General features: G+C 44.4%; 1 protein-coding gene across 8 annotated transcripts in view; it reads right to left on the bottom strand.

Annotated features, from left to right (window-relative positions):
- The window catches only part of riox2 (ribosomal oxygenase 2), a 69,632-nt gene that overhangs the window by 38,469 nt on the left and 6,629 nt on the right, over window positions 1-24,534 (bottom strand). For 7 of the 8 annotated variants that reach the window (XM_038802172.1, XM_038802169.1, XM_038802168.1 and 4 more), the window contains 7 exons: window positions 19,244-19,683; window positions 19,019-19,138; window positions 18,362-18,490; window positions 15,815-15,918; window positions 14,945-15,047; window positions 7,974-8,142; window positions 1,180-1,268 (listed from right to left, as the gene is read on the bottom strand). In XM_038802172.1, the coding sequence (XP_038658100.1) occupies window positions 1,180-1,268; window positions 7,974-8,142; window positions 14,945-15,047; window positions 15,815-15,918; window positions 18,362-18,490; window positions 19,019-19,138; window positions 19,244-19,681 (1,152 nt within the window). In that variant the 5' untranslated portion in view covers window positions 19,682-19,683. The remainder of the gene's footprint in view (window positions 1-1,179; window positions 1,269-7,973; window positions 8,143-14,944; window positions 15,048-15,814; window positions 15,919-18,361; window positions 18,491-19,018; window positions 19,139-19,243; window positions 19,684-24,534) is intronic. The other variant, XM_038802166.1, reaches the window with a different exon arrangement.

Below are 24,534 nucleotides of genomic sequence, written 5' to 3'. Positions count from 1 at the left end.
GGTTTGAGCCGGGAGGGATGGATAGTGTATACAGTTGGAGGGAAATGGGATTGGTCAAGGTGAGGGAGCTGTATTTGGAGGAGGGGTTCACCAGTCTGGAGGAGCTAAGGGAGAGGTAGAAAGTTCAGGTATCTACAAGTTAGGGAGTTTGCACGAAAGGTCTGGAAAGGTTTCCCAAGTTGCTGGGTTACACCCTGCTGGAGTGACTGCTGCTTCCGGATGTGGAAGGAGGGGGACACATCGGGGATATATACAAGTGGCTGGGGGAGCAGAGAGGTGAACAGGTGGTGAAGATCAAGGAGAAATGGGAAGGGAGTTTGGAGGGGAGATCAATTGGGGAATATGGAGTGAGGCACTGTGTAGGCTAAACGGCACTTCCTCTTGCACAAGGATTGGCTAATACATTTCACGGCTGTAAACACGGTACATATGACTCGGGCGAGAATGAATGGGTTCTTCCAGGGAGTGGCAGATGATTGGGAGTGGTGTGGGCAGGGGCCAGCGAATCATTCGCACATGGCCTGGGGTTGCGAAAAGTTGAAGAGGTTCTGGGCGGGAGTGTTCACGGTCCTTGCTAGGATAGTGGGGGAGGAGGTGGACCCAGACCCTTTGGCGGCGATATTTGGGGTTTTGGAGAAGCCGGAGCTCATGGAGAGGAGGGCCGATGTCATGGCCTTCGCCTCTCTGATTGCCCAGCGGCCAATTTTACTGGCGAGGCGGCAACATCGCCACCGGGGGTTAGCAGCTTGGCTGGGTGACCCATACGACTTTCTGCGGTTGGAGAAGATAAAAGTATGAGTTAAGGGGCTCAACAGAGAGCTTTGAAAAAAGGTGGGGGATGTTCGTGACCGTGTTTGAGGAGTTGTTCGTCACGGGGGGGGGGTGTAAATGGGGAAAACATAGTACAAACTCTACAGTTGATTGTAGGGAAGCATGTTTCCTAGGGTGTTTATTTGCTGTAACCTGTTTTGATACATGTTTGTGATAAAAATGCATTAAAAAAAAGAATGGAACATGACAAATTTGTAAAATTAATTAACAAGGATAAAATACTTGCCAAACTAACTGCCTTCGGAGTAATACTAGAAAATACATATGGAGATCAGGAATAATTTCAGTTATCGAACTCAAGAGAAGACTGCTTAACCAATTAAATTCTTGATTATTGTCTGTACTAACCGTCCTTTCTTGATCATGTTCTACCAAAATCATGGTATGGTCTTTAAATCTTAACTTGATCTGATCATTGAGTTTGGGCAGTTTTCCAGCTGGAGAAGAAAGTTTAGCCAGTTAGCATGTCGATACACTAATTATGCCGAATCAACAGACAGATGACATGGTCAAGATCAAAGCAGGAGATATCATAAAATCTGATAATGAATTCAAACATTTTTAACATTATAAATTACATTTTGTACCAAAATAAATACAACAATTTGAACATTATTATCTCCATAGCTTTCAAGGTATACTTAATTTTACAACTTTTGCTTTTATATTGCAGGATGTTTCATAGGAAGAGGAAGTTTAAAGCAATAAAAATACAAACAAGGACTGTCCTAAAGCTCTGTAATTATAAGTTGGAATTTTATTTCATGGCAGTCGATTTAAACGGTTTTCTCAAGACTATAAAGATAATTATATACAAGGAAGGCTTTAGCATCTTATTACAGCATCCAATTGTCCCTTACAGGCTTCCAGGGGTTTTACATCTACTACTCTTATCAATTCCATTTTTTTTAATGATTTGAAACTTGTCCTACTTTTGTAATTTAAAGTGATTTTATGGTTTATGTTTTCCATATTATTGACATTTGTAGAGTGCATATACCTTCAGAAGACAATAGAGTGCATATACCTTCTGAAGACAACAGTTTGAGGATTGAAAAATACACATTCCTCCAATCTTTAGTGTAACTTGGACGATAAGGGAATAGTGTGGATGGGCTTAAGAGGGGTTTCGCAGGTCAGCGCAACATCGAGGGCCAAAGGGCCTGTACTGCGCTGTAATGTTCTATATTCTATAACTCTGAACTCTAACACTGGGATTTAGCTTCATGGTTCTTCTCTGTACTTCCTCCAAAGCGATGATCAGAACCTCACATAGCATTCAGGATGTGTTCTGATTGGAACTCTATAAAGTTGATATTGACTTTATGTGGCTTATAGTCTACTGGTTTAGATATCTAACCCAACATTCAAATGGCTTTTTTGGTTGTTCTGCATTATGGCCGGTAGATTTTTCCCAAATTCATACCTAGTTGTTTTAGCACCATTAATTTCGAATTTATTCTTGGTTCTTTACACTTAGCGCTATTAAAGTTCACTGCCACTGTTCTGCTCACTTTCAGAATTTGTCCTGCTCAATCTGTAATTTATGACCTGCCTCTTGTGTTTCTGCTTCCTCTATTTGGTTAGCAACAATGCACATTTTAATCAATTTGCTTTGGGTTTCAGAGTACAAAATATTAATCCTAAAAAAAATGACCGTGGTCCCAATGCTGTTCCATAGGGCACCCAAACACTCTAATGAATACCCAGAATTTTCAAACCTTCAGCCAATTTTTTACTCATAACCAAGATTTATCCTGAATTCCGGTCTGAGTTTAAATAGCCTTTTGAGAGGGACTTGATACCTTCTGGTGAAAAAATGTTTTTCAAGAACAGAATTCTCTGCCTAATTTTAGATTGAAACAAAATGTAAATTGAAAGAGGTGCATGATAAAGTATGATCAAGACATTATTTGATTAAGTGTGGCACCAAACAGAGGAAAAAATGATCTGCTTCACAAAGCCGGAGAGGAACTCCCAGTGAGGCGGAGAATCCAGCGTCGCGGGAAAAAAAATGGGTTTCTAATGCTCCAGCCTCACGCTGGTGTCAGGATCAGGATTCGCACATACGCCAGTGGGAGTTTGTAAATGGGTCATTAAGACCACCTAGCGAACTGGGCACCATATTCTGTGGGCCCGCGTTATTTTCCAGTCGTCTGGACTGGAAATCACATGGGTGAGAATTACTACAGGCATGGACAAGTGTGGCCCTTTCGTGGCGGACCTCACGGTGGGTCAAGGGAGCAATTCCTTAAGGGAGTTGCCCCCAAATTCCATCCGAGGGCCACTCTGCCCCCCTGAACAATGCAAGATGCAAGACCTGCCCATCCCAACCCCACCAGGCCCCCTCCCACCGCTCCCCCCCAGAGTCCTCCTATACAAAGTGACTCCCCAGAAACCCCCGACTTCCCTGAAACCCCCTAAATAAGGAGACACCCTCCCACATAGATCCCCCCAGGAAAGAGACCCCTGTCAGGAAGCAACCCCCCCACCCCCAAAACACCTTCCTTCATGAGCGAGTAATTGTGAAGTGGTCAGCTGGAAATTGACAGCACTTAACTCTGTTTGACGTGGGCCAGAACCTGTCAATCAAAGTTTAATGTTTATAAAAGTTAGAGCACTTCGGAGTTACTCAACCGTGAAGGAAGATGAATGGAGCGAAGCTGACAGCTGTGTGTGTGTATGGAAGTTGTCAATCACAGCATAGCAAGGGAATAGCACAGTGGTTAGTACTATTGCTTCACAGCTTCAGGGTTTGATTCCTGCTTGGGACACTGTCTGTGCGGAGTCTGCATGTTCTCCTCGTGTCTGCGTGGGTTTACTTCGGATGCTCCGGTTTCCTCCCACATGTCCCGAAAGACGTGCTTGTTTAGTGAATTGGACATTCTGAATTTTCCCTGTGTACACGAACAGGCGCCGGAATGTGGGGACAAGGGAGTTTTCACAATAACTTCATTGCAGTGTTAATGTAAGCCTACTGTTGACAATAATTAAGATTATTATTGTTATAAATGAATAAATGGCTTGCAGATCAAGGATCTGAGGGGTGTTTAAACACAGCTGACTGGTTGTCTTTTTCCAGGGATTGACAGTGTCTCTGGGGTGGGAGGGCACAGAAAATCCAGGGGTGAGGGGCTGAATTATGATGCGGGAAGTGGCCAACCACGGAACTTCGCTATCGGGCCACCTGCTCAAAATGGCAGCCCGATAGCGGGATTTCCTCCCAATTTTCGCCATGCATAAATCTCCATGGCGAAGGATTGGGAATCGCTTCCTGGTCTGCTCTCCCAAAATAATGTGCAACTCAGCTTCGGCAGGAGAACATAGGGTTGGATTCTCCGATTTTGAGGTTATGTCCGGAGCATGTGTATAGTATTACAAACGGAATTTCGGCAGCGCCCCACACTGATGCTCTGCCCAGTTGGGGGGGGGGGGGTAGCATTCGCGCTACATAAAACCCCCGGCTTTCCCTGCAGATACAGACCGAAAATTGCTGGGTCCGCGGCTGCGCAAATAGTCTGATTAAAAGTAAGACTATTTAGGGAGGATATAGCCACTCAGATTAGAAGAGTCGAATTGCAGGATTAAAAGCATGGCAGAGTTATTTAGTTAATACTTTGCAATTGTTTTTACAAATGTTGGAAGTGAGCATAATGGAGGAAGACAGGGAACGATTGTTAGAAACTGCAGAAATAGAATTAGCTGCAAGAAAAAGTGAATGTTACAAGGTCCTTATGGTACTTATCCTAGACCGTTCAAATCAATCAGGAAAGGTAGCAAGGTTCCACCCACAATTTCTCAATCCTTATTAAATACTACCAATAGTACTGTTAGACCAGACCAGAGCAATGCTACCCGATTGTAATTGCTCACTTTCCACAGGCAAAGCCACAATGACACCATTTTAGTCTCATACACAATACAGTTAAGTGTACTCCCATGTGTATATTTACATAAATAACACTCAAATGTAATGTTGGCAGTCTTTCTCTCCCACCAAAGTTTGGAATTCTCAGGTGAATTTAGCACAACGCACATTATATTGTAGCTTCTAGTTTTTTGGTTCAGACTTTGACTTCAAGTGATTGCTGAAAATGGTGGCTTGCAAAATAAGACACACAAGGATGGCTACTGTTCTTCATTCAGAAGGTGGCTGAATGTTGCACTTCCTTCGCTATGATCAGTCCTTTTAAAGCTGCTTATTATTGAATAAATTTGCTTTCTTAAGCTAGCCTCGAATCATCATAGAAATCCTGCAGTGCAGAAGGAGGCTACTCAGTCCATCGAGTCTGCACCAATCTTCCGAAAGAGCACTCTCCTCAGATCAACTTCACCCATTTCTCCATAATCCGGTAGCCTCCCTGGACACTAAGGGGCAATTTAGCATGGCCAATCAACCTAACCTGCACTTTTGGACTGTAGGAGGAAGTCAGAACATCCAGAGGAAACCCTCACAGACATGGGGAGAACATGCAAACTCTACACAGACAGTCCCGCAAAGCTGAAATTGAACCTGGGTGCATGGTGCTGCGAGGCAGCAGTGCTAACCACTGTGCCACAACCATGCACAGCTGTTCCGATTGATTGAGCTGCCACAATCACAGCTCCCCTCTCCGAGCTGCCCCAATCACAGCTCCCCTCTCCAAGCTGCCCCAATCTAAGCTCCCCTCTCCAAGCTGCCCCAATCTAAGCTCCCCTCTCCGAGCTGCCCCAATCACAACTCCCCTCTCCGAGCTGCCCCAATCACAGCTCCCCTCTCTGAGCTGCCCCAATCACAGCTCCCCTCTCCGAGCTGCCCCAATCACAGCCACCCTCTCCGAGCTGCCCCAATCACAGCTCCCCTCTCCGAGCTGCCCCAATCACAGCTCCCCTCTCCGAGCTGCCCCAATCACAGCTCCCCTCTCCGAGCTGCCCCAATCACAGCTCCCCTCTCCGAGCTGCCCCAATCACAGCTCCCCTCTCCGAGCTGCCCCAATCACAACTCCCCTCTCCGAGCTGCCCCAATCACAACTCCCCTCTCCGAGCTGCCCCAATCACAACTCCCCTCTCCGAGCTGCCCCAATCACAGCTCCCCTCTCCGAGCTGCCCCAATCACAGCTCCCCTCTCCGAGCTGCCAATCACAGCTCCCCTCTCCGAGCTGCCAATCACAGCTCCCCTCTCCGAGCTGCCACAATCACAGCTCCCCTCTCCGAGCCGCCACAATCACAGCTCCCCTCTCCGAGCCGCCACAATCACAGCTCCCTTCTCCGAGCCGCCACAATCACAGCTCCCCTCTCCGAGCCGCCACAATCACAGCTCCCCTCTCCGAGCTGCCATAATCACAGCTCCCCTCTCCGAGCTGCCACAATCACAGCTCCTCTCTCCGCATAAATGTGTTTTCACAGTGCTGAAGTTTGGTCTTTTCAAGTCTGTCACACCATTTTATCAGGCAACCAATCAGTAGAAACTTTATTTAATGTTCGCTCATGATATGCAGGCGTAGCTGGCTAGGACAGTATTTATTGCCCATCCCCAATTGCCCTCGAGAAGGTGATAGTGTGCTGCCTTCTTGAACTGCTTCAGTCCATGTGTTGTATGAACACCCACATTGCTGTTCAGAAGTTCCAGGATTTTGACCCAGCAACAGTGAAGGATATCGTTCCAAGTCAGGATGGTATGTGGCTTGAAGTCTCTTGCACGCACTTTTGTTTTACCATATTATTAACAAATACAGAAAAAAAGGTTCATGATTAAAGCCCATTGCTAATTTTTTCTTTACTAATTTAAAATTCAATTAGGCACATTGGGATTCCCAATAACCACAAGGCTGCAATGAAAGCAGCCAATGTAAAACTTCAGAAAGGAAGAGAAAGATAATTCAGATTAACCATAGAACAACTGGTTGAACATAAACTTGAGTTGTGAGCAAATTCTTTAGCAAAATAATATTTGTGAATATTTTGAATGCACGGTTTTGTTAAGAACAAGCAACAAGATTTGGTAAAAGCATCATTTTTTATCATGAGTTTAGTAAGGGACCAAAGTTGGTATGATTACAGACAGGATTTGCCGCCATTCTCACTGGTGGAATCTTATGGCCACGCTAAAGTCACCCCCCCCCCCCCCCCGCTGCAGGTTCTCAGTAGTGGGACGGGCAAGTCATGCAAATTGCCACTGACTTTGGCGGGATTAGAAGATTCCACTGACAGCCAAAGGCAAGCCATCTCCGCCATGGGATTTACACATATAAGGCTAGATTCTCCATTATTGGGACTACGTCCCCACACCGTCATAAAAACTGTGGACTTTCACGCCACAAAAACTGGCATGAAAGGGTCACATATTCCGAGCCCTGCAGGGGGCTAGCAGGGACGTGGCGTAAAACCAGTAGCTTTTCCTGCAGATACAGGCCCCCACACTTCCGGGTTGGAGGCCATGTATGCACACGGCGGCTGCCACTAGCGGCCGTGCCGTGCTCCATGGCGGACTCAGACCGCAGAGCTGGACACTAAAAATAGACCCCCCCCCCCCCCCCCCCCCCCCCCCCCCCGGATCGGCTGTGCGCCCGACCCTGACCGCCCGCACAAACATTGCCCAGCTGCGTACAAGGCACCTCCGCCCTCGGCAGCCGTGGAATGAGTCCGCAGCTGCCACGCTAGTTTCCAGACCGGCAGGACCACATTAGATCCATGCTGCCAGTACTTCTGCCGGTTTGGGGCGGAGCGGGCCTCCAGCAATGGTCGCAGGTAGGCGATTCGCGACGTGGCGTACTCCGAGTACACCGCTATTCGGGGCCCACAGAATCGGGGAACCGGCAGATTCCTTGCAGGAAAATGGATTCTCTGCGATTTCGGCGTTGGGGTGCGGATAATCCAGCCCATAGTATTTGGTAAGAATATTCCTTCATTATAAACAACTTAATATATTTCAATATCCAATGTGAAAAGATACATTTTGTGTGAAAATATATGTATTTGTCTTGTTTGTTTTTAACAATGATGCATTGATTGATGACTCTATTGTCTTAATATTCAAACTTCTAAGGTGTATCCAAAGCACATGAAATTTAAAGAAGGGCGGTTTTCAGTTTTACGTTCATAAACATTTACAAAGAGCTGAGATGAATTAAACCAGTTTTAGAGAGAAATCCCCTCAACTTTACCTTGTGTTAAACAATCTGAAGTGTTGCTCATGTATGGAGGCAATCTATTTAAAATAAAATCCTTTTTCATTTCAGATGATCTTGTTTCTTTTCCATTCTCTACCTGATCTGCCAACCCTCGCAGGAATTCACTCAGTTTCCTTGCTGAATCTGTCGATGAATTCATCTGCTATAAAACCCATAGAATGAGAACAAACATAAAATATATATAGTCCCTTTCACATTGTTAGGACATCTCAAAGCATTTCACAACCAATTAATTACTTTAGAAGAGGAACAATCAATTTTACAGGGAAGAGCAGCAGCATATAAAAGAAGTCTTAAATAATGAACAATAATTGAAGTTGATTATGCTCCTGGAAGGATGAACACTGACCAGGACACGGGGAAAGCTCCTTGCTCTTCCTTACATATTGGCATTGTATCTTTCACAGCTACCCGAACAGGCAAATGGAAAGTGGATTTAACATCTCACCTGAAAGGTAACTCTTTCAACAGCGATGCTGGTTCAGTAAGCACTAGCAAATTAGTTACCTGAACTAGATGAGCCTAGATTATAGAAACATAGAAAATAGGTGCAGTAGGCCATTCAGCCCTTCAGGCCTGCACCACAATTCAATATGATCATGGCTGATTATGCAAATTCAGTATCGCACTCCCGCTTTCTCTCCATACCCCTGATCCCTTTAGCCGCAAGGGCCAGGTCCAACTCCCTCTGGAATATATCCAATGAACGAGCCCCAGCAGCTTTCTGTAGTAGAGAATTCCACAAATTCACAACTCAGAAAAGTTCTTCCTCATCTCAGTCCTGAATGGCTTACCCCTTGTTCTTGGGTTCTGACTCCTAGGTCGACACATCCTCAACATCAGAAACATTATTCCTGCATTTAGCCTGTTCAGTCATATCAGGATTTTATATGTTTCTATGAGATCCCCACTCATTCTTCTAAACTCGAGTGAGTACATGCCCAGTCGATCAAGTCTTTCATCATACGTCAGTCCTGCCATCCCGGGAATTTGTCTGGTGAACCTTTGCCGGACACCATCAATATCAAGAATGTCCTTCCTCAAACTAGGACACCAAAACTGCACACAATACTCAAGATGTGGCCTCACCAAGGCCCTGTATAACTGCAGCAAGATATCCCTACTCCTATACGGTAGCACAGTAGGTAGCAGTTGCTTCACAGCGCCAGGGTCCCAGGTTCGATTCCGGCTTGGGTCACTGTCTGTGTGGAGTCTGCACGTTCTCCCTGTGTCAGCGAGGGTTTCCTCCGGGTGCTCCGTTTTCCTCCCACAAGTCTCAACAGATATGCTGTTAGGTAATTTGGACATTCTGAATTCTCCCTCAGTGTATCCGAACAGGCACCGGAAGTGGCGACTAGGGGGTTTTCACAGTAACTTCATTGCAGTGTTAACAGTAACAGTGTTATTGTTACTTGTGACAATAAAGATTATTATTTTTTACTCAAATCCTCTCGTTATGAATGCCAGCGTACCATTAGCTTTCCTCACCGCCTGCTGTACCTGTATGCCAATCAGGGATTGTTCCACCATGACACCCAAGACTCGTTACTCTTCCCCTTTTCAACTGCCACCATTCAGATAATAATCTGCCTTCCTGTTTTTGCCACCAAAGTGGATAACCTCACATTTACCCACATTATCAGACCACAGAAATGACAGGCCAAAACATAGAACATACAGTGCAGAAGGAAGCTATTCGGGCCATCGAGTCTGCACCGACCCACTTAAGCCCTCACTTCCACCCTATCCCCGTAACCCAATAACCCCTCCTAACCGTTTTGGACACTAAGGGCAATTTAGAATGGCCAATCCACCTAACCTGGACCTCTTTGGACTGTGGGAGGAAATCGAAGCACGCAGAGAAAACCCACGCAGACACGGGGAGAGCGTGCAGACTCCGCAGTGTCCCAGCGGGGAATCGAACCTGGGACCCTGGTGCTGTGAAGCCACAGTGCCCGCCACTTATGCTACCGTGCTGCCCTAAAACATCAGCCTCTCTCACCCCTGGACTCCCGGGTCTTCCAACACACCAAAAATCACTACCTCTGGACTCGGAACCACCCCAGCATTCAATACCTTCGACATGACTTCAGTAAATCCCTGCCAAAATCCCCCAAGCCTCGAACATGCACAAAACATATGGACATTATTCGCGGGCCCTTCCACACACCGCCCACACCTATTCTCCAACCCTTCAAAGAACCTGCGCATCCGGCCACAGTCATATGCGCCTTGTGAACCAACTTAAATTGCACCAGGTTAAGCCAGGCACACGACGAGGACACATTTACTCGCCTCTGGGCATCCTCACATATCCCGATCTCCAACTTTCTGCCCAGTTCTTCCTCCCACTTTCGCTTCACTTCCTCTGTCGGGGCTCCCTCCCAATGCGTGAGCTCTTCATAAATTTCCGATACCTTCCCCTCTTCCACTCCTGTTTTTGACACTACCCTGTCCTGTACTCCCTGGGGCGGCAGGTGCAGAAAAGTAGAAACCTGCCTCCGCACAAAGTCCCTCACCTGCAAGTAGAGGAACCCATTTCCACCAGGCAGCTGGAACTCTTCCTCCGATTCTTCCAAACATGGAAAGCCGCCATCTATAAACAAGCCCCCAAACCGCTGGATCCCAGCCTGCTACCACCCCCGAAATCCCCCATCTAGCAACCTCCCCCCAGCACAAACCAGTGGTTGCCACAAATTGGTGCCCACACCGACACCCCCATATGTTTCCGCCACTATCCCGACGCCCTCAGGGCAGCACTACTACCAGGCTTGTGGAGTACCGAGCTGGCGAGAATGGCAGAGGCACCGTTAACAGTGTCTCTTAACTCATGCCAGTAGACGAGTCCACCTTCAACCGCTCCCACACCGACCCCATCCCCCCACTACCTGACCATTGCTATGTTCACCGCCCAAAAATAATTTATAAAGTTCGGTGGGGTCAGCCTCCAGCGCTCCCCACCCCCCCAGCACCTTTTTCACCCGCGGGGTTTTACCCGCCCACACAAATCCATTCACCCTCTTGGGGACAAAAATCGTGAGGCTCTGAAATATGAACAGAAGCCTCGGGAGAACCATCATCTTCACAGTCTGCACCCTCCCCGCCAGTAACAACTGGAGGACATCCCACCTTCTAAAGTCCCCCTTAATCTGCTCCACCAAACGTGCCAGATTCAGCTTGTGCAGCTGCTCCCACTCCCGCGCTACCTGGATGCCTGAATACCAAAAGCTCCCTCCAGCCACCGAACAGCATCTTTCCCAGCCTCTTCACCTGCTCCTCCCCCGCCCCTGGATTGGAAAGACCTCGCTTTTTCCCATGTTCCAATTTATTCCCCCCAAAAACTGGCCAAATTCCTCTAGGATCCCCATAAATCACTCCAAACCCCCCCCCTCTCAGCGGGTCCGAAATGTACAGAAGCAAGTCGCCTACAACGAGACCCTGTGCTCCACGCCCCTCCTTACTATCACCTGCCAATCCTTCAACGCTCTCAGCACCATCACCAGTGGTTCTATTGCCAAGGCAAAAAGCAGTGGGGAGAGTGGACATCCCTGATATCTGAATGTTTAATTGCAATTTTCCTTTAAATTTTTTTTGTTTTAAATAGAGATCTGCACCATTCTTAACCAAAGAGCCACTAGTCTCAATGAACCTGAAAGTTTTGGGCCGCATTGTTGAGAAGTCAATCAATTGATCATCGGCGGTCCCTAAAAATCAAGGATAATGCCAGTCAGGCTTGGTGAGTTTACAGATGACGGAGGAGCCCAATTCTGGATCCACAGGTTTTTCCGCAGTGGGGACATGTTGTTGGGCTGCAGAGTGGACTTTGCAGTCCCAGGTGGACTTCCCTTTCCATCCTCTGCTGCCGCCATTCTACCCGATTGTCAAGTCTCTGTGCCTCAAAGTAGCTTGCACCTTGATGGACCAGGTGAAGCCATGCGAAGCGATCTGCAACCTTCTCCTCCCAGTCAGTGGTATCAATTGTCAAGAAGTCAGAGATATTAGGAACTTGGGTCAGAAATGGGGTATCCAAGGTGTAGTATGCAATTAACGGGTTAAACAGAGTGAAGGAAAATACTGTTAGCCCAAACTCAAAGGGATACGCCCACATCTGGCTGAGTCACATGGTCCCATTCAGACTTAAACTCGTGAAGCAAAAGTTTAAATATGGTTTCTTTTGTTGTAATAAAGTTTATTTATAAAATAATCAAGCCCTATTTCTTATATTCTCGCTCCCAGAATGAATCGATCTGTCTGCACAGTCTTAAAACTTAAAAAGTTCCACGTCTAGTTGACCAGGCGTGCGTAACAAATTGCTACGGATGCCTAGTCACCCTTCAACAATGGCTAAGTCATTGAACCAGGCGTGTAGCTTTATTGAGTTTTAGGCTGTGCAGAAAATCGATTCATTCCAGGATTGATAATATAAGAAATAGGGCTTGGTTATTTTACAAATAAACTTTATAACAATACTTAAACTTTTACTTCAAAGTTCTACAAACACTAACATATTACATGTAGTTTCTGAACCTTAACATTATTTTCCATCAAAAAACACTTTTCATGAAATTACAGCTCTCATTCCACTTACAATACAGGCAAAGGCAACACTTCCATTAGGAAGCAATCTTTCTTCCGCTGGGGACATTCGTTCAGAACTATTTTTGAAAGCCTTCTCTCGGTGGCTTTTTCATGAACTCCTTGATGGCTGCTTACATCCTTTCTCAGAGTGTAGTGAATTTCATGACCTGTCTCATGGCAGCTCACATCCTTCTCTGCTGGCCTGACCAAATCGAATCTCTCTCTCCCTCCATGCTCCTCCCAGCCCTTCAAACAAAGGTCCTCTTCTGGGATGTCCAGACTGGAACTCAACTGTGGGCTTGATTGCTCATCCCATTTACACAAAAGACCAGAGCTATGCCATAGCCTTCCATTGATGGATAAATTGGTCGTCAGACTCGATAATGGGATAATGGCTTGTCAAACAAAGTTGTCCCGGTTAACAATGGATCTTAAGTGAATCACGTTATACATTCCCGAACGAGTTTGCATTTGAATGGGACCATGTGTCTCAGCCGGGTGTGGGAGTATCTCTTTGAGTTATAGAAAACAGTATTTGTCTGCCACACCTTGCTCTTCCCCCCCCCCCCCCCCAATTTCTGGGCCCAAGTTCCTAATATCTCCCACATCTTAACACAACGCTACAGGGATTTAGGCTGGCCTCGAGTGTATCCATGTACCTTTCCCCTTTAGAGAGTTGGCAAATCAAGAGCTGGCAGAAGAGAATCTGTTGAGGGAGGTAGTTTCCAGGCATCAAAACGCAATGGCCCGTCCATCAGAGTTGGTTCCACAGGAGCAGGGCTTCGATGCTGGTGGACGCAACTTCATGGAGGATGCTAGGGCAAGTCTGACAGTCATCCCACTTGGTCTGCAGGATTCGACACAAGCACTGATGATGAAACTCTTGAGGATCTTAACTGGCACCAATAGACAGTCCAGGTTTCATTACAGTAGAGGGTGTGGTCAAAACTCCTTATAAATCAGGACCCTTTGTTGACTTCCAACAGTCCTTATTGTCAAAGGCACATTGGTGCAGCTTGAGAAGTGCGACACAGCTGAAGTGTTTTTTTTCCAATGGACATATTCCTGTTATGCACAAGAATAGAAGAGAAGCAGCAGAGGCAAAATGGTCTGCAAGCGAGGCACTATGGCAGTAGAGTGCAGCTTACTTGTTATTTAACCAATTGGTTAAGCTGTATTGCACTAATTCTATGTCAATGCTTACATTCTAGCATAGATAAGCAAACTCTATAAGAAACTGACAGAGGTTTCCATTGGCAAGGTCAAAGCAGACACCAGCACAAATTTGGCATAATTTTGCTCAAGTGCAATCCAGAAAATCTGTAGCGACTGCAGGGACAATTTAATTAATTTTTCAAAAATATCTAAAAATATATTTATAGGGAATCAATTTAAAACAATCCATCAACCTCTGGATTGATGACTTTCATTTTCAGCGATGGAAGATATCTTTTTTATCCATTCCGGATCAATCAATACTTTAGTGAGGCAGTTTGAAGTAAGGATAGCCTTTCTCCACTAACTGCTCTCATTTGATTATCAAAATAATTGGTAGTCCCCTCCACTCTCCTGGAACACCCTTCTATAATTTATTCTTGATGTGGCAGACTGAAAAATTGATGAAACTCAGCCGATTTGTGGCAATATTTTATTTTGGTAATGATATTTAAACTCAGATCTGTCAGTTGGTAACTCAAAAATGTACGTTCGGCTTCCAAATTGCATGTCGCAAGCTTGAAAGGAAATGTACCAGTTGCCATAATGGAACCGTTCACTTGTGTCCTCACTGACTTGCGCCAGTTTTATGCAACAACATTATTCCAACAGGGTGCCCGTTTGGGCTTGCAAGTTATGTATGAAACCAAATTTGTCGCAGGTTTCTGGGCAGTATGGGGTGATGCACAGTGGTTAGCATTGTTGTTTCACAGCGCCAGGGTCCCAGGTTCACGGCTTGGGTCACTGTCTGTGCGTTCTCCCTGTGTCAGCATGGGTTTCCTCCGGGTGCTTCGGTTTCCTTCCACAAGTCCCGAAAGACATGCCGTTAGGTAATCTGAACATTCTGAATTCTCCTTCCGTGTACCCGAACAGGCGCCGGTGTGGCGACTAGGGGCTTTTCACAATAACTTTAATGCAGTATTAATGTAAGCCTACTTGTGACAATAAAGCTTCTTATTATGTGCAACAAGATTGTTCCACTAGTTCTGGGTGAATTTCCCCCCATCTTTTTTTAGACTCAAGCCTACCCCCCACACATCGAAAAGGCAGATTACCACTAACTATGTATCTGTGTTCTGAAGTTGCAGGAGAATATTAGATAGAGAAACATAATCATTAAATCCACAAAAAGAAAAATTAAAGATCCTTACCATAAGATATTGCCTAGGCAGGCCTCTGGATAATTCAATATCTTCTTTCATTGTATCATAAACAAGCCAAGGAATCACATCGAGTAGGTAATCCCCCCAGGTACTACAATGAAAAAAATCTTTATTTAAATCAATAAATGTGATACTGGACAAATGTTAGTGCCTATTGACAATAACTTCTGTAGAGAATACATTCCCAAATATCCTTGAACAAGATTGAAATGATTTTACATTATTTCTATTTTATTTTCTTTGCACCAGTTGCGGCACAAGTTAACTTATGATCAGGTCCTTAAAATTATACTCCAGCTTTTTTTCTGTTTTCTGTCATTTTTACATTTTTCACTACTCAGCTTCTATACAATATAATTAGATAACAGAACCTGCTTACTTTTATTTTATAAATCTGTAATAGTTGCTCATTTGCTCTTACTTTGCTTTAGACCGTTGCTTTGGAATGAATATGAGATGAATAAATGCAAGGTACTTACAGAAAATGTATGTACAATAAATTGATACTATTTTGATCATACTTCAGATTGACAAACTTGGTGAAGCGCACTGAATATAGAGGTTTGAGTTGATTGCAAAACTAACCACGGCTATCGTATCTAATACAAAGTGGCTGGATAGATAATGACTATACAATTGCATCACCTACAGCCTTACCTCACTTCCTATGTATCAATCTCAATCATAAATAGACTGAGATTAAGAATGTGTGTGAACTTTAGCTTGCATTTTGGTTAGTCACGGTTTGAAGTGGTCAGAGAATATAAAAGTTTAGAGAAATAATTAATTGCTACTAAAAGTTACTAATTTCATGTGCAAAATTCTTACAAAACATAAACCAGAATAAAGTGCTCTTACTTGTTCTGGTAAGTGCTTATGGTAATGTGGGTAGAATGTGAACCTCCAGTTGGGGTATCTGCTTGGTGGATTGTTCCTCTGGGAAAATATAATAGATCACCTGGCTAGAAAAAAAAAGCAAATTGACATTTCCAATTTTAGCTTATATTTTGTCATGCTGTACAGGTCAATGGATGGAACATTTCTGATTTTGTTCTTGCAGTATTTATTTTTAAAATATTGATATATATTTTCTAATTTCTTTTCACACACACCATTTATTGTGTTCTATGGCTGCTATAATAACCGTTGGCATTTATTTTGCGGTTTTAAGATAGCAAAATGTCTCAAAGCTAAAGTCAAAGATAGTTAAATGATCCATCACAAGAGGAATATAGAAAATGTATGACATACATAAATATATTATCTAACAATGTTTTCTGATTCCTTAATTTAACATTCACTCAAATATTCATAAAATTTAAACTCGCTTACTTCAAGTGTATAAAGCCAGTTATATACGTCTTGTTTATTTCAAATTGTCAAAATAAAAGGTGAATGCTCTACAGAATGAGCGTTAAGTGATTATTTATACAAAAAGGTATGATGTACCAATGCTCTTGTCACCCTGAACGCACACCATCTTGTGTCAATTGGTGGATAACTATCAACTTGTTTCAAATAAAAGGAGGAAGGCACTCCAAAGCAGTTCCATTAATTTAAATGATCTGCTAGATCAGTGTGCTACTAACCGATATGGAACGTTCCCCCAGCCAGAAATAATTTGCAGTTGGATACACTGTAGCAGACAAAGTACTTCCCTAGCTTTATACTCCCCTACTGAGGTGTTATTTCCTCAAGAAACTGAGGTTGTATGACAATAAATTATAATTATGGACGAACAATTTAGACAGTTCATTATCATAGTTCAATCATTCTAGTGTTGGTTTACAAGAGTAAGTGTGCAAATAGACAGTGCTTATGGGACTAAACCCAGAGGTCACAAATCCATATCCCAGCATGGCTAGTTTTGAAACTGAACTCAAAATATCTGACAATTTATGAACTAGCGCCAGAAAATTACCATGAGAACAGGCAGGTTCTTATGAAAGCTCAACTGGTTCACCGTAATTTTTCAGGAAAAGCAGCCTATCACCCCTACCCATTCTGGCCTACATGCGATCAGACATTCGCACTACATTCTGATGAAAGGTCACAAGACCTGAAATGTTCACTGTTTCTCTCCCCACAGATTTTGTCAGACATTTTCTGTTTTTACCCACGCTATAGGATTGGCTTTCAATCGGCTCAGACCAGTGGAGTGGGCAATACTTTACTAGTGTCACCTAGATCCTCAGAATAATCTTTTTTTTTAAAGTCAACATTTCTGGAGAGTCCACTGAAAATGGTATGCTATTTAGGCAGTCATCTAACATGCTGTTGGATCTGTTTGAAACATTGTGTCAGTGTGTAACATGCATTTACGCTCCAGAACTATAGTATCAACTTGAGCCTTAGATTGCTATTCACTGATGTTAAACTTGGTGAGCATGAATTCAATATGAAAGCCTGACCTCCAAGGAAGACTGCCTTCTAAAGGGAGCCTCAAGTATGACTGTTACAGTGTTCCTTTAAAAAACCACAAAGTTAAGGTTAATTATTTACAGATACCATGGGCGGAATTCTCCGCAACGGCCGGCGCCGTCCTGAAACCTGGAGTGTTTCACAACTGCGTCGGAGGCCGCTCCTCGCCCCCTATTCTCCGCCCCCCCCCCCCTCCTCCTCCTCCCTCTCCCTCTCCCCCCTTCTTCTCTTCCCCCCCCCCCCCCCGGGGGCTAGGAGCGGCGTTGCGGGGAACTCGGCTCCGGGCCGTCAAGGCCCGGCGTGCCGGGAATGACGCGGCCGGTGACGCCTAATGACGTCAACCGCGCATGCGCAGGTTGGCCGGCGCCAACCCACGCATGCGCGGGTGCCGTCTTCTCCTCCGCTGCCCCGCAAGACGTGGTGGCTTGATCTTGCGGGGCGGCGAAGGGAAAGAGTACGTCTCTTGGAGATGCCGGCCTGACGATCGGTGGGCACCGATCGCAGGCCAGTCCCCTCCCAAGCACGGGCGTGGTGCTCAATCCCCTCTCCGCCCCCCCCACAGGCCCCAAACTCACCTTTGGTGTGCTGTTCACGCCGGCAGCGACCAGGTGTGGTTGCCGCCGGCATGAACAGGTCGGGAACGGCAGGCCGCTCGGGCAATCCAGGCCGGAGAATCGCGGGTCGACGTGAAAAACGGCGACCTGCGATTCCCCAAGCGGCGTGTCGCGTTTTGGGGGGGGGGGGGGGGGGTTGGGAGAATCGCGGGGGGTGCCAGAGCGGCCTTCCCGCGATTCTCCCACCCGGCCTGGGGAGCGGAGAATCGCGCCCCATATTTCAGAAAGTAAGAGAATGTTTCAGAAATGTACAAAATATGTAAAGAGTACCATAGTCATTTGTCACAGATAAGTAACATTCTAACACAAAGAAAATTGAAAAGATAAATGCCAAATCTAATTAGGTACACTAATAATATTAATTTTTCACCTTTAATGTAAATTCATGGGTTGGACTGCCAATCCGATCTTCAGGTTCTACGCTGTATTCACGAGCCAAAGGTTTTGTGGGTTTGTAGAGTCGCCAGTGCTTCTCTCCCTCCAGCTGCAGAATAAACACCTACCAGTTCAAAGAATAAAATACAAGAAATTAGACTACCAAGATTTCTGTCATTTGGATGGACAAATAAGCAATTCTTGAAAAGAAATAGAGACATCTCTTTCTTGCACATTTTCGTTTCCAGGATCAAAACAGAATTGTTGCAGTAGTACAAGTGCATAAATGTTTTATTATAAAATAAGAGAAATACAGATAATGTATGTACATATCTACACTTTGCTCACCTGCTGGTATGAATACATAAACAAATGAACAAGCCATAACATTCATCATGATCTACCAACATAACAAAAATAATCAAAATAAAAGCATACGACTATACAATTCTGTTATTACAACTCTGCCTGCATTGTACTCACTTACCAAGTTGATAAGAACATTAAAGAACAAAAGTATCCTAACTTTTGCCATGTACTGCAATAAAAACCTGTATAACCGAAGCAAATATTTTTTCAGGCAAAGTATACAGTGCCTTTTATCCACTCTTAATCCTGAAATGAGAGCAGCAAGGTAAGTCTTTAATCATACCTCAACATCGTCATAATGGGGTGGTAGACCCTGAGAACCCGCAGGTGTGATGTAAACATTAGATCCAACTAATGAACCAAAGAAACATTCCAATTTTTCCTGGATCTTCCACAATTCATCCTTGAAAAAGAGTAAAGAAAATCTGTGCTTTGTGCTGAAATGAAAATGAAAAGATATTTTGACTACAAATCACACCTGAAAACAGATATCATTCAGAAACTGTACCTTAAACCTCTGTGGTTGGTGAAACTGTATTGTAGCTTTCTTCTGTTCAAAGTCTTTCTGTAGTTGTGTGTAGTTAACCTTCCCATCTTTGTTTAAAACCTTCTTCTTCCCACTTGTACATCGACAAAAATTAACATCTCTTCCATAAAATACATCACCTTTGCAGATCTCCTTTAAATCATCAAACTTAAATAATGATTGATAGTAAGCAGCTACTGAAGGGTCATTCTTCTGTATTAGGAGAGGTTTCTGCTCCCAATATTCATTGTAGAACTCTTTACTTCCGATGGGAGAGATCAGACTCTCAAACAAGCTGGCTGGGCTTTTGAAGTTGAGAGCTATGCTGGAAACATCTGGATCTAACTTGACTCTTTTGCAGAGGTCCGCGTCCTCTCTCTCAGAATCAGATTCTGGTTTTCTGCCAACCTTCTTCAGCATTTCTTTATGGGAAAGAAAAAATTGTGTCTCATTCTCATTTAGAATTTAAAAGTAACTATACTATTTCGAACAGCAATCAAGCTCATCCCGTTCTCCCACACTTTCCCCATACTCTAGAACTCTTTCTCTTTTAAGTGTTCATCAAATTCCTTTTTGAAGGCTACTTTTGAATTTGTATCCACAAATTGTCTTTGCATGAGACACTGCCATAAATGATATAGCTTGTATTGTAGATTTCAACTATCGTAAATGCAGCAATATTTGTAAAATGATGTTAATCAATGCATGGCACAATTTGAAAGTTTAAAACTGTTGATTTCTTCTAGCTTGAACCAGCTCAAATCAGCTCAAATACAACAGTGTCAATCAACACAAAGAAACTTAAGAAGATTCATTAAAGATAAAAGCAAATTACTGCAGATGCTGGAACCTGAAACAAAAAAAAATACTGGACAATCTCTTCAGGTCTGACAGCATCTGTGGTGAGTGAAGGGAGATAATGTTTCAAATCTGGATTACTCTTTGTCAAAGCTTGTTTAAGAAGATTTATCTTGAGCTGGGTACATTGTGGAGTGAATCTCTGGCATACAAGTCAACCTTTAAAGCTTTGACGAATCCATCCAAAATCAGTGGTCGCTTATATGCCGAATAAGCTTTGCGCACGATGAAGTCAAGACAGCCTGAGTGAATGAGACAGCCAGAGTGGGAATTGGAGCTTGGTAATTTGGAGCAGTGTGATAATTCAGTGCATTTTCCCTTTTTGTTTTGTTTTCTTCTTCTGGCTTTTTTGTAACTGTTAATCTGCAGGGAGAGATCCAGAGTGCATCCCGGGAAGGTAAATGATACAAATACCTCTTCAAATTGTGTGTGGGGGGGTGGGGGGGAGGGACTGAAGTGACATCACAGTAAAGCTGTGAACTGATTGGCTGGTAGGAAATCGGTTAATTTTGAAAAAAATAACATTGAAAAAAAAACAAATGAAAACTTATTAATTAACGAGGTAGATAGAGTAACTAAATCCGAGCATTTAAATTTACAGTAAAAATTTAGCATCAGGGCCATATAGTTAATTGTAACTCAATCTAACAATTATTCAAGTATTTATTTCAAATTAATTAACTAGTGCTTAAATGTCACTCAGCAGGGTGCAGAGCTCCAACTGTGAGTTATGGCAGATCTATGCTTCCAGTGTTCCGATCTACTACGTCTGCAGCAAGTGTAACCAATAGCAGCTCTTCACAGACCATGTGGTTCCGTTGAAGCAGCAGTTGGATGCATTTAGGTGCATGCAGGTGGCGGAAAGTGTCATAGATAGGAGTTATAGAGATGTGGTCACACCAAAGGTGCAGGCAGACAGATGGGTGACCGTTAGAAAGGGCAGGCAATCAGCGCAGAAATCCCCTGTGGCTGTTCTCCTCTCTAACAAGTACACCGTTTTGGATACTGTTGAGGGGAATAGACTATCAGGGGAAAACAACAGCAACCAGAACAGTGGCACCACAACTGGCTCTGTTGCTCAGCAGGGGATGGCAAAGTGCAGGAGAACAATAGTTTTAGGGGACTCTATAGTAAGGGGCACAGATAGGCGCTTCTGTGGACGTGAAAGAGGCTTCAGGATGGTATGTTGCCGCCCTGGTGCCAGGGTCAAGGATGTCTCTGAACGAACACAGAACATCCTGAAGGGGGAGGGTGAACAGCCAGAGGTCGTAGTACACATAGATACATACATACTACTGTATGTAACTCCCATCAGGGTCTTTTTACCTTTGTGATTCCTCAACTCTACCCACAGAGATTCTATGCCTTCTGATTCTATGTCGCTCCTTGTTATCAGTTTAACTTCATTCCTTACTAACAATGCAACCCCACTCTCTTTGCCTATTTGCCTGTCCTTTCGATAGGACACATATCCTTGGATATTTAGATCTTCCTGAATGAATCTAGCAAACCTCCCAGCCAGTACATCGGTGCACCTCCAGATTAGATTCAGCCCGTCCTTGTACAGGTACCACCTGCCCCGGAAGCGATCCCAATAGTCCAAAAATCTGAAACCCTCCCTCCTACACCATCAGTTTAGCCACGTGTTCACTGGCATGTGGCACAGGGAGTAATCCTGAGATTACAACTCTAGAGGTCCTGCTTTTTAGCTTACTGCCTAACTCCCTGAATTCCTTCTGCAGGACCTTATCACTCTTCCTGCCTATGTTGTTAGTATCTATGTGTACTACGACCTCTGGCTGTTCACCCTCCCCCTTCAGGATGTTCTGTGTTCGTTCAGAGACATCCTTGACCCTGGCACCAGGGCGGCAACATACCATCCTGAAGTCTCTTTCACGTCCACAGAAGCGCCTATCTGTGCCCCTTACTATAGAGTCCCCTAAAACTATTGTTCTCCTGCACTTTGCCCTCCCCTGCTGAGCAACAGAGCCAGTTCTGCCCCACATTCTGACTAGCAGTAGTCAGAATGTGGGGCAGAAAATAAATCAGGAGATAGAGAAGGCATGTAAAAAGGCAATATTACAATAATCATGGGGGACTTCAATATGCAGATGGACTGGGAAAATCAGGCGGTAGTCGATCCCAAGAAAAGGAATTTGTGGAATGTCTAAGAGATGTCTTTTTGGAGCAGCTTGTGGCAGAGCCTACTAGGGAAAAGGCAATTCTGGATTTGGTGATGTGTAATGAGGCAGACTTGATTAGGGAACTTAAGGTGAAGGAACCCTTAGGGAGTAGTGTCCACAATATGACAGAATTTATCCTGCATTTACCCTGCAGTTTGAGAGGGAGAAGCTGCAATCTGATTTAACGGTGCTATAATTAAATAAGGGTAACTACAAAGACATGACGGAGGAGCTGGCCAGAGTTGATTGGAAAAGGGGCGTAGCAGGGAAGACAGTGGAAAAACAAAGGTAGGGGTTTTTGGGGGTTATTCGGGAGGCACAACAGAAATTCATCCTAAGGAGGAGGAAACATGCTAAGAGGAGGACAAGGCATCCGTGGCTGATGAGAGAAGTCAAGGACAGCATAGAAGCTAAAGAAAAAGTATACAAAGTGGTGAGGATTAGTGGGAAGTCAGAGGATTGGGAAGCCTTTAAAAGCGAGCAGAGGACAACTAAAAAGCAATAAGGTGGGAGAAGATGAAGTAGGAGTGCAAACTAGCTAGTAATATAAAGGAAGATAGGAAGAGTTTTTTGCAATATCTAAAAGCCAAGAGGCAAAAATAGGCATTGGACAACTGGAAACTGGCTGGAGAAGTAATAATAGGAAACAAAGAAATGACATATGAACTGAAATTACTTTACACAGTCTTCACGATGGAAGACACCAGTGGGATGCCAGAGCTCCAGGGTCAGAGGTGAGTACAGTGGCCATTACTAAGGAGACAGTTCTGGGGAAACTGAAAGATCTGAAGGTGGATAAATCACCTCGACCGGATGGACTACACCCCAGGGTTCTAAAAGAGATAGCGGAGGAGATCGTGGAGGCATTGGTTGTGATTTTTCAGGAATCATTGGAGGCTGGAAGGGTCCCAGAGGACTGGAAAGTGGCTAATATAGCATCCCTGTTTAAGAACGGAGGGAGGCAGAAGACAGGAAATTATAGGCTGGTTAGCCTGGCTTCAGTCATTGGTAAGATTTTAGAGTCCATTATTAAAGATGAGATCGCGGAGGACTTGGAAGTGCATGATAAAATAGGACTGAGTCAGCACGGCTTCGTCAAGGGGAGGTCATGTCTGACAAATCTGTTAGAGTTCTTTGAGGAAGTAACAAGGAAGTTAGACAAAGGAGAACCAGAGGAAGTGATTTATTTAGATTTCCAGTAGGCCTTTGTCAAGGTGCCGCATAGGAGATTGTTAAATAAGTTAAGAGCCCATGGTGTTAAGGGTAAGATCCTGGCATGGATAGAGGATTGGCTGACTAGCAGAAGGCAGAGAGTGGGAATAAAGGGATCTTTTTCAGGATGGCAGCCGGTGACTAGTGGTGTGCTTCAGTGGTGTTCACAATATACATTAATGATCTGGAAGAAGGAACTGAAGGCACAGTTGCTAAGTTTGCAGTTGATACAAAGATCTGTGTAGGGGCAGGTGGTATTGAGGAAGCAGGCGGGCTGCAGAAGGACTTGGACAGGCTAGAAGAGTGGGCAAAGAAGTGGCAGATGGAATAAAATATGGAAAAGTGTGAGGTTATGCACTTTGGAAGGATAAATGAATGCACAGACTATTTTCTAAATGGGAAGATGCTTAGGAAATCAGAAGCACAAAGGGACTTGGGAGTTCTTGTTCACGATTCTCTTAAGGTTAACGTGCAGGTTCAGTTGGCAGTTAGGAAGGCAAATGCAATATTAGCATTCATGTCGAGAGGGCTAGAATACAAGACTTGGGATGTACTTCTGATGCTGTATAAGGCTCTGGTCAGACCCCATTTGGAGTATTGTGAGGGTCCCTTATCTAAGGAAGGATGTGTTGGCCGTCGAATGAGTCCAGAGGAGGTTCACAAGAATGATCCCTGGAATGAAGAGCTTGGCGTATGAGGAATGGTTGAGGACTCTGGGTGTGTACCCGTTGGAGTTTAGAAGGATGAGGGGGGATCTTATTGAAACTTACAGGATACTGCGAGGCCTGGGTAGAGTGGACATGGAGTGGATGTTCCCACTTGTAGGAAAAATAGAAGCAGAGGACACAATCTCAGACTAAAGGGACGATCCTTTAAAAACAGAGATGAGGAGGATTTTTTTCAGCCAGAGGGTGGTGAATCTGTGGAGCTCTTTGCCGCAGAAGGCTGTGGAGGCCAAATCACTGAGTATCTTTAAGACAGAGATAGATAGGTTTTTGATCAATGAGGAGATATGGGGTT

The sequence above is a fragment of the Scyliorhinus canicula genome, chromosome 7 (assembly GCF_902713615.1).
Source record: "Scyliorhinus canicula chromosome 7, sScyCan1.1, whole genome shotgun sequence".
NCBI lineage: Eukaryota > Metazoa > Chordata > Chondrichthyes > Carcharhiniformes > Scyliorhinidae > Scyliorhinus > Scyliorhinus canicula.
Note: the sequence above shows the minus strand (reverse complement) of the source record. Positions and strands in the feature narration are given on the sequence as shown.